The sequence below is a fragment of the Oncorhynchus gorbuscha genome, linkage group LG17 (genome assembly GCF_021184085.1).
Source record: "Oncorhynchus gorbuscha isolate QuinsamMale2020 ecotype Even-year linkage group LG17, OgorEven_v1.0, whole genome shotgun sequence".
NCBI classification, from domain to species: Eukaryota; Metazoa; Chordata; class Actinopteri; order Salmoniformes; family Salmonidae; genus Oncorhynchus; species Oncorhynchus gorbuscha.
In genome coordinates this window covers 21,818,680-21,830,246 of record NC_060189.1, presented here as the reverse complement: position 1 = coordinate 21,830,246, position 11,567 = coordinate 21,818,680, and the positions used below count along the sequence as shown (strand labels likewise).

The 11,567-nt window shown below is 41.4% G+C and overlaps 2 protein-coding genes across 3 annotated transcripts; one reads left to right on the top strand and one right to left on the bottom strand.

The window, feature by feature from the left end:
• Nucleotides 1-1,627: 1,627 nt before the first annotated feature.
• zfyve19 (zinc finger, FYVE domain containing 19) lies at nucleotides 1,628-5,215 on the bottom strand. Its single transcript, XM_046309213.1, has 11 exons — nucleotides 4,830-5,215; nucleotides 4,571-4,692; nucleotides 4,410-4,463; nucleotides 4,153-4,316; nucleotides 3,924-4,066; nucleotides 3,677-3,782; nucleotides 3,276-3,503; nucleotides 2,983-3,059; nucleotides 2,623-2,724; nucleotides 2,347-2,510; nucleotides 1,628-2,216 (listed from the first exon to the last, which is right to left on the bottom strand). Exons 1-11 carry the CDS (start codon nucleotides 4,881-4,883, stop codon nucleotides 2,138-2,140), a joined length of 1,293 nt encoding a protein of 430 aa, XP_046165169.1. The 5' UTR covers nucleotides 4,884-5,215; the 3' UTR covers nucleotides 1,628-2,137.
• bub1bb (BUB1 mitotic checkpoint serine/threonine kinase Bb) lies at nucleotides 5,118-8,352 on the top strand. Of its 2 annotated transcripts, none has more exons than XM_046309215.1 (9): nucleotides 5,118-5,465; nucleotides 5,734-5,898; nucleotides 6,359-6,418; nucleotides 6,546-6,690; nucleotides 6,795-6,991; nucleotides 7,095-7,261; nucleotides 7,385-7,584; nucleotides 7,658-7,755; nucleotides 7,976-8,352. In XM_046309215.1, the coding sequence occupies exons 2-9, from the start codon at nucleotides 5,756-5,758 to the stop codon at nucleotides 8,244-8,246; spliced, it is 1,281 nt and encodes a 426-aa protein (XP_046165171.1). In that variant the 5' UTR covers nucleotides 5,118-5,465; nucleotides 5,734-5,755; the 3' UTR covers nucleotides 8,247-8,352. The 2 variants fall into 2 exon arrangements, with proteins under 2 accessions (XP_046165171.1, XP_046165170.1); XM_046309214.1 differs by having other exon boundaries at nucleotides 5,119-5,465; nucleotides 5,730-5,898.
• The last annotated feature ends 3,215 nt before the right edge of the window (nucleotides 8,353-11,567 follow it).

The following is an 11,567-nucleotide window of genomic DNA, read 5'->3' as shown; positions in this document are numbered from 1 at the left end:
AGGAAGAGATTGAATAGTCAATGGCAGCAGAAGTAGGGCAACGGGAATGGCAGCCCCCACAGCCCTAAGGCAGTTTTGCTACACAATGGTACTGCCAACCTTTCCAATACTGTTTTCACCCTTCAAAATATAATTCCACTCAACACCAGTGGATGAATCAGCATTATTGAGGGGCAATGTTACATTTTAAGCACTCTAAAATCGCTCTAACAATTCTGCATGTTTGCACCTTGTTTCTGCATGTTTGCACCTTGTTTCTGCATGTTTGCATGTTTGCAACACACCGATGTTTCTACACATTTTACACATAAATTCATGTTTTTTTTGGTTAAATTACATCACTCTCCCTCCTACGCTTATGAAGTTATACATATTCTCATTCTCACTATGAGTCTGAAATTCCTTTTTTTGTGATCAGAGTTAGTGTCTAATTGAAACATATGACTTGACTGAAAATGACAGCATGTCAGCAGCACAGGCAACAACTATAGCAGAGACGTGGTCCATTATCTCTATCTGCATCCATTATGACTGTCCATTTCCTTCCTGTGGTCACTGTGTGGGATAACCAAGGTAGGCAAACACAGAGAGGGCCTTTATCTGGGCCTTAATGGACTAAATCCCTGGAGGTGAGCTTCATTATGGCTCTCCAGAGTGAGCCAGACAGTAATGTACCCTGATAAAACAGCACTCTGCCCCTCTCTCTGTCTGTCATACACTAAAGGTAATTTGGCAAAGAGCTCCATTAAAGTAATTCTCCTGATTTTTCATCCTCCTTTCCAACCTTTCTGAAACTGTGGCTGTCCTAGTGTATGATTGGAGAAGCCCTAGAGGGGTATGCCCAAAGAGATCCTATTAAATTCCACTGAGTATACCAAACATTAGGTACACCTTCCTAATATTCATCCCAGTCAGTCTGTCATGGAAATAGTTCTTAATGTTTTGTACACTCAGTATTCAAATTCCTAATTCTATGGGTATGCCAAAAGAGTGAAAATGTTTTGTGGTTATATTAGTGGTTGCCACACAGCAAAAAAGCCAACAGGAAATCACTTTTCATCAAATCAAACTTTATTTGTCACATGCACCGAAGTGTAGACTTACCGTGAAATGCTTACTTACAAGCCCTTAACCAACAGTGCAGTTGAAGAGTTAAGAAAATATTTACCAAATAAAGTAAAGTAAAAAATAATTAAAAGTAAAATAACAAGGCTATATACAGGGGGTACCAGTACAGAGTTTATGTGCGGATGTACAAGTTAGTCGAGGTAATTCACTTCAAATCTCTCAGACATTGTTTACATCCCTAATATCTACATTACACGCAGCTACAGGAAACAACAATAACGTCAGAGACTACCCTGCCTGCCAAAAGAAAACAAAGCCTTCACTAATCATTTTATACTAGCTCCTCTGTGGGCCTCTAGTAAGAAGCTGACATCATCCCAAATGAGAAACTTGTGTTTCTGCGACATGCGTGTATGTTGTTGTTATTGTCCCCAACTCAGCATCTATCTCAGTATCATGACAACAAATAAGATATCTGCAAGCCAATTAAAGTGCATTATCAAATCAAACCACACTGCTCATAACTAAGCCTCTGAGACAATTGAGGTAGCACAACAAATAGCCTAGACATGTTTATTTAATTGGACCAAAATCCAAAGGGTTAGGGTAACATTAAAATACAATGTTTAACAATTGTGAGAGTAAGTTAGACTTACACAACATATTAAAGGGAAATTGATATTACACAAATAGTACATATTATTGGCAACAGTCCACATGTGAATGACTGATATTGCTTAGACATTACATCATGTGAATCTACAATAGTTATTCTGTTGCTATCTTAAGCATTGAATTATGCTGCTGCAACCCCATAATGTTACCCCCTAGAATAGCCACTTTGAAGCAATCTTTAACTACACTTGATAGATTGCTGCGTATTACACTAGATTAGCAACATAGTCAGGGTTTCTTCTTGGTCTCTTTGTAAGACAGGTAGTAATGTTTGGATCAGCCTTCGCTTTGTGATCTTGCGGAATTCCAAGAAAACTGTCCAGCTTCTTAAAGATATAGTACACATCTCTCAGGAGTGACCATCCAGATAGTAGTGGTGCCAGCTCTTGCAGTCTCACGTCGTCTTCTTCTTCTTAGGTGCCGTGTAACTAGCTGTGTGGTGCTCTTTCCTGACATACTTATCATGGCCCTCCCTGGGAAAAAACATTACAAAAACACCAGGATGAATCGCAGGGAATCTAACTTTCTCATAAATCACTGCAATGATGTCAATGCAATGATTTGCTTGAGTTATGTGGCCATAGTAGTAGTATTGTGCAGTACCTGAAGCAGCGGTTGCAGTACAAATCACCATCACAGGTGTGACAGCGGATGGAGGCGTCCTGGTTACAGATGGAGCACCAGGGAAGCTCATCCTCGTCACTGTCTAAATCCTGACAGGTTACGACAGCTGCTGGGGTTCTCGACGACGTTGAAGGAACTGGTGTCTATAACATAGATTAAACAAATATATATTTAATTTTGTTCTTTTACTATCTGCAATTTACTTGTGGAATTCTATGAAGTGTGTGTATTCAAGGAGGACTGCAGGTTTATTACCGGTTTCATGCGAGCGTCTGTCTTCTCTATGTTCCTAGGGCCACTGTGCTCAGGAGGTATGTTGTAGCCACTGGCCTCATCTAATGCAGCTTCTTCCGTGAGCTGGGAATGAGTAAACAATGACCACAGTTTGCTTTATCATTCATATTCAACTTTACCACATCACAGCTTCAATTGTCTCTTTCAATTATGACTATTATAAATAAAATGGCAAAACAGCTGTCCCATGTGGTTATGAAAAGTAGCACTATCTTAAAAGAGGTTGATATGCATCGCCACTATGGGTAGGAATGTAAAAGAACAAGGACTCAGTTGAAATAAAGTACATATTCAAAGTAGGTTCTGCTTTTATTTGCAGACCTTTTTCAGTATCCTCGTCATGGCCTCTTCCTCAGTCTCGTCCTCGCTGTCAGGGTGTTGGAAGTCTTCCATTGTGACTGAAACAACATGACAGAACACTGTTACAGCACAATAACACAACACAGATGACACATCACATAAACAAGAACACAGATTTGACCACACTGAAGCATTCCAGTGACTATTGAAATATGGTTTCCTCTCCTCTCTTTCGCTCATAGCTATGGTGAGATTCTGTATGAAGTATTTATATGGGGGAGGGGGAGGGTTAATATCTACATTTAATCATTTACCCTTGTCAGGGTCCTGTCCCTTGAGCTGGGCCAGCCTCTTGGCCATCTGTAGAACCTGTTCCTGGGAGCAGCGGTCCCGTCTCAGGTCCTCCATGGCGTCGGCCAGCAGGCGGTTCTTTTTATCCTCCAGCTGCCTGGCTGCATCCTGCAGCCCACCCCCATTATCCAGGTTCTCTTCCAGCCTATCCCCCTCCTGCTTATTCAAGTCATTCATGGGGCCATCCACACCTGGAATGGAAACATGGTTGGAAAATAGATTCAGCATTTACAACAGCTTGATAGAATAGGAAGCCATTGAATTGTTATCTTTGAATAAAGACTAATCTACAGTAATATCTCACATAACACATAACACTTTTCATTAAAGTTGGTACAGTTACAAATGGGAAGAATCCAAATACCTTCAGGATTTTGTTGTTGGGTGTCTATGACAACTTCCTCTGACAACTGAGTGATCAGGTCATTGGCTTGTTCTGTTGAGGTCCGAACATCAGGGGGCTGGTGTACCTGCACAGAGCCACAAAACTAAGTTATTGCAATAATGGGACTTCACTAAGACCTGAAGAATTTGGATACAGAATGAATGAGGTCAAATAGCAGCAACACAAAGTGTTTGCTTAATATGTGTAGTCTAATGCTCAGACTCACAGGTAGAAGGGCTTGGGAGGGAGGAGGTCTTCCCTGTAAGGCTGCCAAGCGGTCCTCCATCTCCCCTGCAGAGGGTACAGGCTGGAGAGGAGCCTTCAGTGCAGCCAGACGGGATTCAATCTCTTTTTCTGACGGGATGGACTCTAAACAAAGGTTGGCCACAGATATAATTTCAGGTATCAGTAAAGATATAGGCCTATTGGAACATAGTGTGTTAGACAATGCTCACTTGGTTTGGTGTCCTCTTTCAGCTTTTGCAGCCTCTCAGCGATGGCCAGGTCCTCTTTACTCAGACGTTTGGTTGGAATGAGGCTTAGTTTGGCATTTCTGCTGCCCCCTGTTTCAGAGGGTGGTATCGGTTGTCCTTGTTTGGCCTCAAGAGCAGCAACACGTCTGCGCAAACACAATATAAAAGGCGTTATGATATCTACCGATAAGCAACATATAGCGAACAGTCGACTGACTCATCAAACCACCTGTACTCACTTTTTGTAGTTTTCAGGAGGGGACCATCTTGCGGCATTATTTTGATTTTCTCCACTGCCAAAACAGTATTCAGAAAGCAAGCAAAACCAGTGGATCAAATATCATGTTATTGAATAGGTATAACGTTTTGGTAGAAAAGAAAAACTACATCATCACTCCACCTTGTGAGATTCCCATGACATTGCTTGCAGATCTTCTGCTGGGTGTTGCCACAGCGAGGCACCACTGCGTTGAAAGTCAGGCAACCCGAGCAAAATGAACGCCCACAGTTCTTACAGCCCAACTGTAAAAGATGACAATTAAAACATAAAACAAGGAGTTCGAACCTGTACCAGATGATTTGACAATTATAGGCAGTCAAATATTCAGGTAACTAAAGCAACTGAAAATGAGTAACGTTACTAGAGGGTAGAAACAAACATCCTTCCTGAAGAGAGTGAACTTTGATGCACAACAATAGCAACGGTTGTCCATTTCGCTGCATTTAGAGTAATGTAATCTGGTTGAACGGCCACTACTGCTATCGTCATGCCATCTACGTATGATACAGTCATTTGTCAAATAAACATAAAACTAACTACTTCATAGCTAGATTTGTTTAGACTATCCAAGAAAAATCCATTGATCAATCAGGAAGTCCACCGGAAGTTGCATGTACATTAAGTCTAGGTTCAAAATATAACTGGCCATCTTCAACCTAGCATTCCGTGAGCGTGCAGCGACATGATAAATGTAGTCCTAAAATATAAATGTAAAGCAAACATATTTTTTTTTATGGAAGATATTATATCTGAATGGTTTTCGTATCCACCGGAAATAATATATTATCGGCGAAAAACACATTGATTTTTTCAAACGAGTTTCTCGTTTACTAACATCGTTGGGTGTGACCATCCAATCATCTTTGTCCAAATCTTCTCGCGGTTCGAGTTCAAAAGACACAGAGCAACCAGCATGAAAAGGACAACGACCCAGTCCAGTGTTGTTTAACTTTCACAAAAGAATATACATATTTTATCAAGAAAGTTGTTGAAGAAAAAATATATATCTAGCACGGTAAGATATGTTTGATATAACGTTAGCCTAATACGATTTGGAAACCTAGCTTTTTAGTCGCTAGCTAACCAGCTAGCTACTGTGGCTAACTTGGCTAACGCTAGCCACCTAGCTAGTTATTGTTATGTAACTACTGTAGCTAGCGCTTTTGCAAACACATTTCAAAGCGTGATACCGTGCTTGTTACTTGCCTTGTAAAATATTACAAGTTGTCCAAGAGATGTACTTGTGTGGCTTGTCATTGTTTGTCTGCTGTTATTGTAGCTAGCTAGCTGACTTACAGAACCAAAATGGCAGAAGGTGGAGAGGCAGACTGGGAACTTTGCAAAGAGAACATCCAGCCCTTGAAGAAAGGTCGGGCCATATCAGTTTTACACCAGGCACTCAGTCAACAGCAAGAGGGTTCGAGCTCTGCCACCAACCAACACAAACAGTAAGAATGCCTTTATTAAAGTACTTAACTATTTTATTTATGTTACCTTTATTTAACTAGGCAAGTCAGTTAAGAATAAATTCTTATTTTCAATGACTGCCTAGGAACAGTGGGTTAACTGCCTGTTCAGGGGCAGAATGACAGATTTGTACCTTGTCAGCTCGGGGGTTTAAACTCGCAACCTCCCGGTTACTAGTCCAACGCTCTAACCACTAGGCTACCCTGCTGCCCCAACTATCTACAAACAGGGATTTAAGTGCCGTGCTTGGGATGGGAGGGAGAGATGGCATAAAGTGGGATTTTTGCTTACTAGCTATCTAACATTAAAAAAACAGTTTTGGGGCAGTTCCACAAGGCATTCTGGTTCTTGGCTTGACTGAATGGTGTGAATTTACAGTGTTGACAAATCTGCAAACAGGCCTATTGTTTTGTGTTCAACCAATGTGTTTGTTGTCTTCAGGGCTTTTGAGTCTGAACTGAGAGTGTATGATGGAGATGACCCCCTTGATGTTTGGGATCGGTAAGATCAAAAGGATTACTCTGGCCAAAACTGTGATCATACCTGAATGAATACTACAGTGTGAATGTCTTAATGTTCATTGATAATGTCATTATTGTAGCCAGATAACATGGTGTCTTTTGAACAGGTATGTTAAATGGACAGAGCAGACCTATCCACAGGGAGGAAAGGAGAGTAATCTTAATGTGCTTTTGGAGAGAGCTGTGATGTGCTTTACAGAAGAAAATAAATATCACAATGACAGCCGTTATGTTGACCTATGGATCAAATTTGTAAGTAACCCTTGTCCTTTGTTCATACAGCTTTATTATATGACAAGTGTCAATCAAACAAGTTGTATTCATGACTGTGTATGTACTCTGTCTTCCTGTATTAGGCAGAGAGCGGTCACGAGCCTTTGGATATCTACAGATATATGCGAGCCCAGGGAATAGGAGTACAACAGGCTTCCTTCTACATTGCCTGGTCTGAGGAGTATGAGCATCAGGGTAACTCTCGAACAGCAGACAGTGTCTACCAGGAGGGCTTCAAGCGTGGGGCTGAACCTCTGGAGAAACTCCTGCAGTTCCACAAGTATGCATCTACTTAATTTTTTTTTACTGGATCTACTTCCATGCTGTTTGAGGTGGTTTTACTTTTCCTAGCATAATTCAACATTTTGTGTCATCTGTTGCAGGGCTTTGCAGGCGCGTGTGTCCCGGCAGGTGATGTCTGGAATGGTGAATGACGAGGAGGAGGAAGCTGAGGCAGCAAAGCCTGAGCGGGTTTCTCTGGTGGATCTAAAACACAGGGGGAAGAAAAAGGCTGTTGCACCCATTAGTAGAGTTGGTGCAGCACTAAGCAGTAAGCACATGTCTCTTTTCAAAATGATAAATAATTCCAGGTTAAAGTGTCATGTTGGGTTATGTAATGTCATAAAGAAGAATATATTTATGATTTTTGACTCTATATTACTTGTTTGTTCAGATGGTAATTCACGAAGCCTACAGTTACAAGGCCCACCAGCTCTGGCCAGCAGTGGTCAAAACAGTTGCCTTGTGATCTTTGATGAGAACAAGGCTGTCAGCGCTGAGCCCTCTGAACCAAAATTGGAATCTTGGATGGCCCCACCCCCATCGAGATTCAAGGAGAACGAGCAGAGGCCTGAGAAATGGAGCGACGTAAAGGTATGAGGCACACAGTAATGGGACTTAAGGCTTGTTATAATTTATGACTGAATTTGTGTGTGCTCTATTGTAGATGCCAATGAAGTCCAGGTTTGGTCACAGTGTTGTGGCTCTGCCCAGCAAGCCAAACTTCCAGCCCTTTGTGGAGGAGTCGGATCAGCCTCCAGCTATGTGAGTGTAAACTGAGATCATCTTAATCATAACTAACTGAATTAACTACTGCGGCTGGAACAGCAAAGATCCATTTTTCTATTCAAAGAAATGTAGGTTGAGCAATAAATTATTTCAAAATTGTGACCCAGCAGTAACCCTGAGCTGTATGCCTTTGGCATAGTTTGTTTCTGCTCCAGCTGTGTTTTTAGTTATTTGTTCTGACACCTTATTCCTCCAGGACACCGTGTAAGATCAACCCAGCGGTGAATTCAGTGTTGTCTGCGCGGAAGCCCTGCGGGGATGAGACTCCTCTGAAGAGACTGCAGCAACAGCAGCAGGAAGAGGGGAAAGCTCTGGAGCAGAGCATGTACTGCAAAAAGCTGCTACTCAGTGGCGCCTCCGAGTTCTGCTTTGAGGAACTGCGGGCTGAGCGCTACCGACAGAAGAAGGCCTTGGAGTCAGGGGGCAGTGGCAAGGAAGAGCAAGCGGGCTCTGGTCTTCCAAACTGACACATTTCAACAAGGACATGTTCAGTGTTTTATTATTAGGTAGGAGACTATCAGTGTCATCATGTATGTATTTTAGAGTTTGTGTATATAAAAAGTTTCAAACTTGTCCACTGGGAGTCAAACCCACAAGGGTCATGCTCTACTAACTGAGCCAGACGGGACCACTAATAACACACTATGTATCTGTCTTTCTTTCCTGCTGCTTCATGTAACCTCCCAGTGTAATTAACCTTTCAGTGGTGTAGGAATGACAGGGAGAAATCCAGAGGTGAGAATGACACGGTTCAATTCATATCGATGCATAGCTGTCACTGTGTATTTTTTAAAATTTTTATATATATTTTTTTTTAACCTTTTAGTTAACAGGGCAAGTCAGTTAAGAACAAATTCTTATTTTCAATGACAGCCTAGGAGCAGTGGGATAACTACCTGTTCAGGGGCAGAACGACAGATATGTACCTTGTCAGCTTGGGGATTTGAACTTGCAACATTTCGGTTACTAGGCCAAAGCTCTAACCACTAGGATACCCTGCCGTCCCATATATATGTATGTGTGTACTGTACCAGTCAAAAGTTTGGGCACACCTACTCATTCAAGGGTTATTGTTTATTTTTGCGCTTTTCTACATTGTAGAATAATATTGAATACAACAAAATTATGAAATAACACATGGAATCATGTAGTAACCTAAAGTCAAAAGTTTGGGGTCACTTGGAAATGTCCTGGTTTTTGAAAGAAAAGCACATTATTTGACCATTGAAATAAAGTAGATCAGAAATACAGTGTAAACATTGTTGTAAATTACTATTGTAGCTGGAAACGGCAGATTTAAAAATTGAATATCTACATAGACGTGCAGAGGTCCATTAGCAACCATCACTCCTGTGTTCTAATGGCACGTTGTGTTAGCTAATCCAAGTATCATTTTATAAGGCTAATTGATCATTAGAAATCCCCTTTGCAATTATTATAGCAAAGCTGAAAACTTGTCTGATTAAAGAAGCAATAAAACTGGCCTTCTTTTGACTAGTTGAGTATCTGGAGCATCAGCATTTGTGGGTTTGATTACAGGCTTCACAAAATGTTGCGAACTGGCTCTAACCAGAATAGCAAGAGGAGTGGGAGGCTCTGGTGCACAACTGAGCGAGAGGACAAGTACATTCGTGTCTAGTTTGAGAAACAGACGCCTCACAAGTCCTCAACTGGCAGCTTCATTAAATAGTACCTGCCAAACACCGGTCTCAACGGTGAAGCGGTGACTCCTGGATGCTATTTCATAGTTTTGATGTCTTCGCTATTACAATGTAGAAGATAGTAAAACTAGAAAAAAACCTGGCATGAGTAGGCATGTCCAAACTTTTGACTGATTCTGTCGGTTTAAATGTACCCCACAGCTCTGTGGTGACAATTTTATAATAAATTTTAAATAAAGGTTCAAATAAAATTTCATTTGTCACATACACATGGTTAGCAGATGTTAATGCGAGTGTAGCGAAATGCTTGTGCTTCTAGTTCCGACAATGCAGTGATAACCGAGTAATCTAACCTAAGAATTTCACAACAAAATGGCTTCCTAAAGAAAATCAAATCCAAACCTGGCCAAAAGAGCACTCTTCCTTGGCTAAATGGAGAAATCTGGAAATTGATGAAAACGAGATTATGCTCTAAAAATAGCCCTAAAATCTAAATTAGTGCATGACAGACGAAGGTTTACCATGTTGAGAAATAAGATGAAAGAAATCAGGCAAGCCAAGGCAAACGTTTTTATTAACATAATTGGTAAAGCAAAGGGAAATTCTAAATTGATATGGGAGAATCTAAAAAAGTTAACAGGGAAAGACCATAATAACACTGCAAAAAGACTAGAAATCATGGTGAATAACAATCTAACACAGGATGCAGTCGAAATAGCAATAGCCTTCAATTCCTACTTTATTGACTCTGTCAGGGTACTGACACAGAACCCCTCCACTGGTTTCTTGGGCTCAGTGCTAGTGAATGACACTCAACCTGTCTTCATCATAAGGGAGGTTTCTGAGTCAAAGGTGAACAAGGTGATTAGCTCACTAAAGAACTCTAAAGCCAAAGATGTTTTTGGGATGGACTCTACCTTTCTTAAAAACTACAAAGAGTCACTCATTGGCCCCATTACTAAGGTCACCCAACACATCTATTGGTCTCGGTGTGTTTCCAAGGGTATGGAAGTCGGCCATAATAACGGCCATCTTTAAATCAGGCGACCCTGCTGACGTGAGTAACTACAGGCCCATTCGCATACTACCTGTGGTGTCAAAGGTTGTTGAAAAGTGTGTAGCAGAACAACTGATTGCCCACCTCAACAACAGCCCCTTCACATTACACTCCATGCAGTTTGGCTTCAGAGCGAAACACTCCACAGAAACGGCCAACTGCTTTCTTCTGGAAAATGTGAAGTCCAAGATGGACAAAGGGGGTGCTGTTTGGGCTGTGTTTCTGGACCTAAGGAAGGCTTTTGATACTGTTAACCATGAGATTCTCATCACAAAATTGTCCAAGTTCAACTTTTCCCCTGATGCCTTGAGATGGATGAAATCATACCTTGAAGGCAGAACTGTGTGTCAGAGTGAGCAATGAGCTGTCGCCCACTCGTAGCTATGATGTGGGCGTGCCCCAAGGGTCAATACTGGGGCCCCTCCTGTTCAGCCTGTACATTAATGATCTGCCGTCTGTCTGTACTGGGTCTGAAGTTCAAATGTATGCAGATGATACAGTGATATATGAGCATGCAAAGAGCAAACAACAAGCTGCACAAGAACTCACTACTGTAATGGTCCAGGTTACAAAGTGGCTCAGTGACTCGTGTTTGCATCTCAATGTGAAAAAAACTGTTTGCATGTTCTTCACAAAGAGGGCAACAGATGCTACTGAGCCAGATGTCTATGTGTCAGGGGAGAAGCTCCAGGTGGTATCTGATTTTAAGTACCTTGGCATCATACTTGATTCCAACCTCTCTTTTAAAAAGCATGTGAAAAAGGTCATTCAAATAACTAAATTCAACCTAGCTAATTTCCGATTTATACGAAATTGTTTGAATACAGAGGTAGCAAAACTGTACTTCAACTCTATGATACACCTCCACTTAACATACTGCTTGACTAGTTGGGCCCAAGCTTGCTGTACAACATTAAAACCTATTCAGTCTGTCTACAAACAGGCTCTCAAAGTGCTTGATAGGAAGCCCAATAGCCATCATCATTGTCACATCCTTAGAAAGCATGAGCTCTTGAGTTGGGAAAATCTTGTGCAATACACCGACGCATGTCTTGTATTCAAGATCCTTA

Bases quoted from the DNA above. Each gene is read 5' to 3' on its own strand.
- zfyve19 (XM_046309213.1), bottom strand. From the start codon at position 4,883: ATGGACAACCGTTGCTATTGTTGTGCATCAAAGTTCACTCTCTTCAGG. The intron at 4,067-4,152 runs GTGAGCATTGTC...ACCTTTGTTTAG, and splicing joins GAAAGAGGACACCAAACCAA to AGTCCATCCCGTCAGAAAAA. The intron at 2,725-2,982 runs GTCTGCAAATAA...ACTCATTCCCAG, and splicing joins TGACGAGGATACTGAAAAAG to CTCACGGAAGAAGCTGCATT.
- bub1bb (XM_046309215.1), top strand. From the start codon at position 5,756: ATGGCAGAAGGTGGAGAGGCAGACTGGGAACTTTGCAAAGAGAACATC. The intron at 5,899-6,358 runs GTAAGAATGCCT...TGTTGTCTTCAG, and splicing joins GCCACCAACCAACACAAACA to GGCTTTTGAGTCTGAACTGA. The intron at 7,262-7,384 runs GTAAGCACATGT...TTGTTTGTTCAG, and splicing joins AGTTGGTGCAGCACTAAGCA to ATGGTAATTCACGAAGCCTA.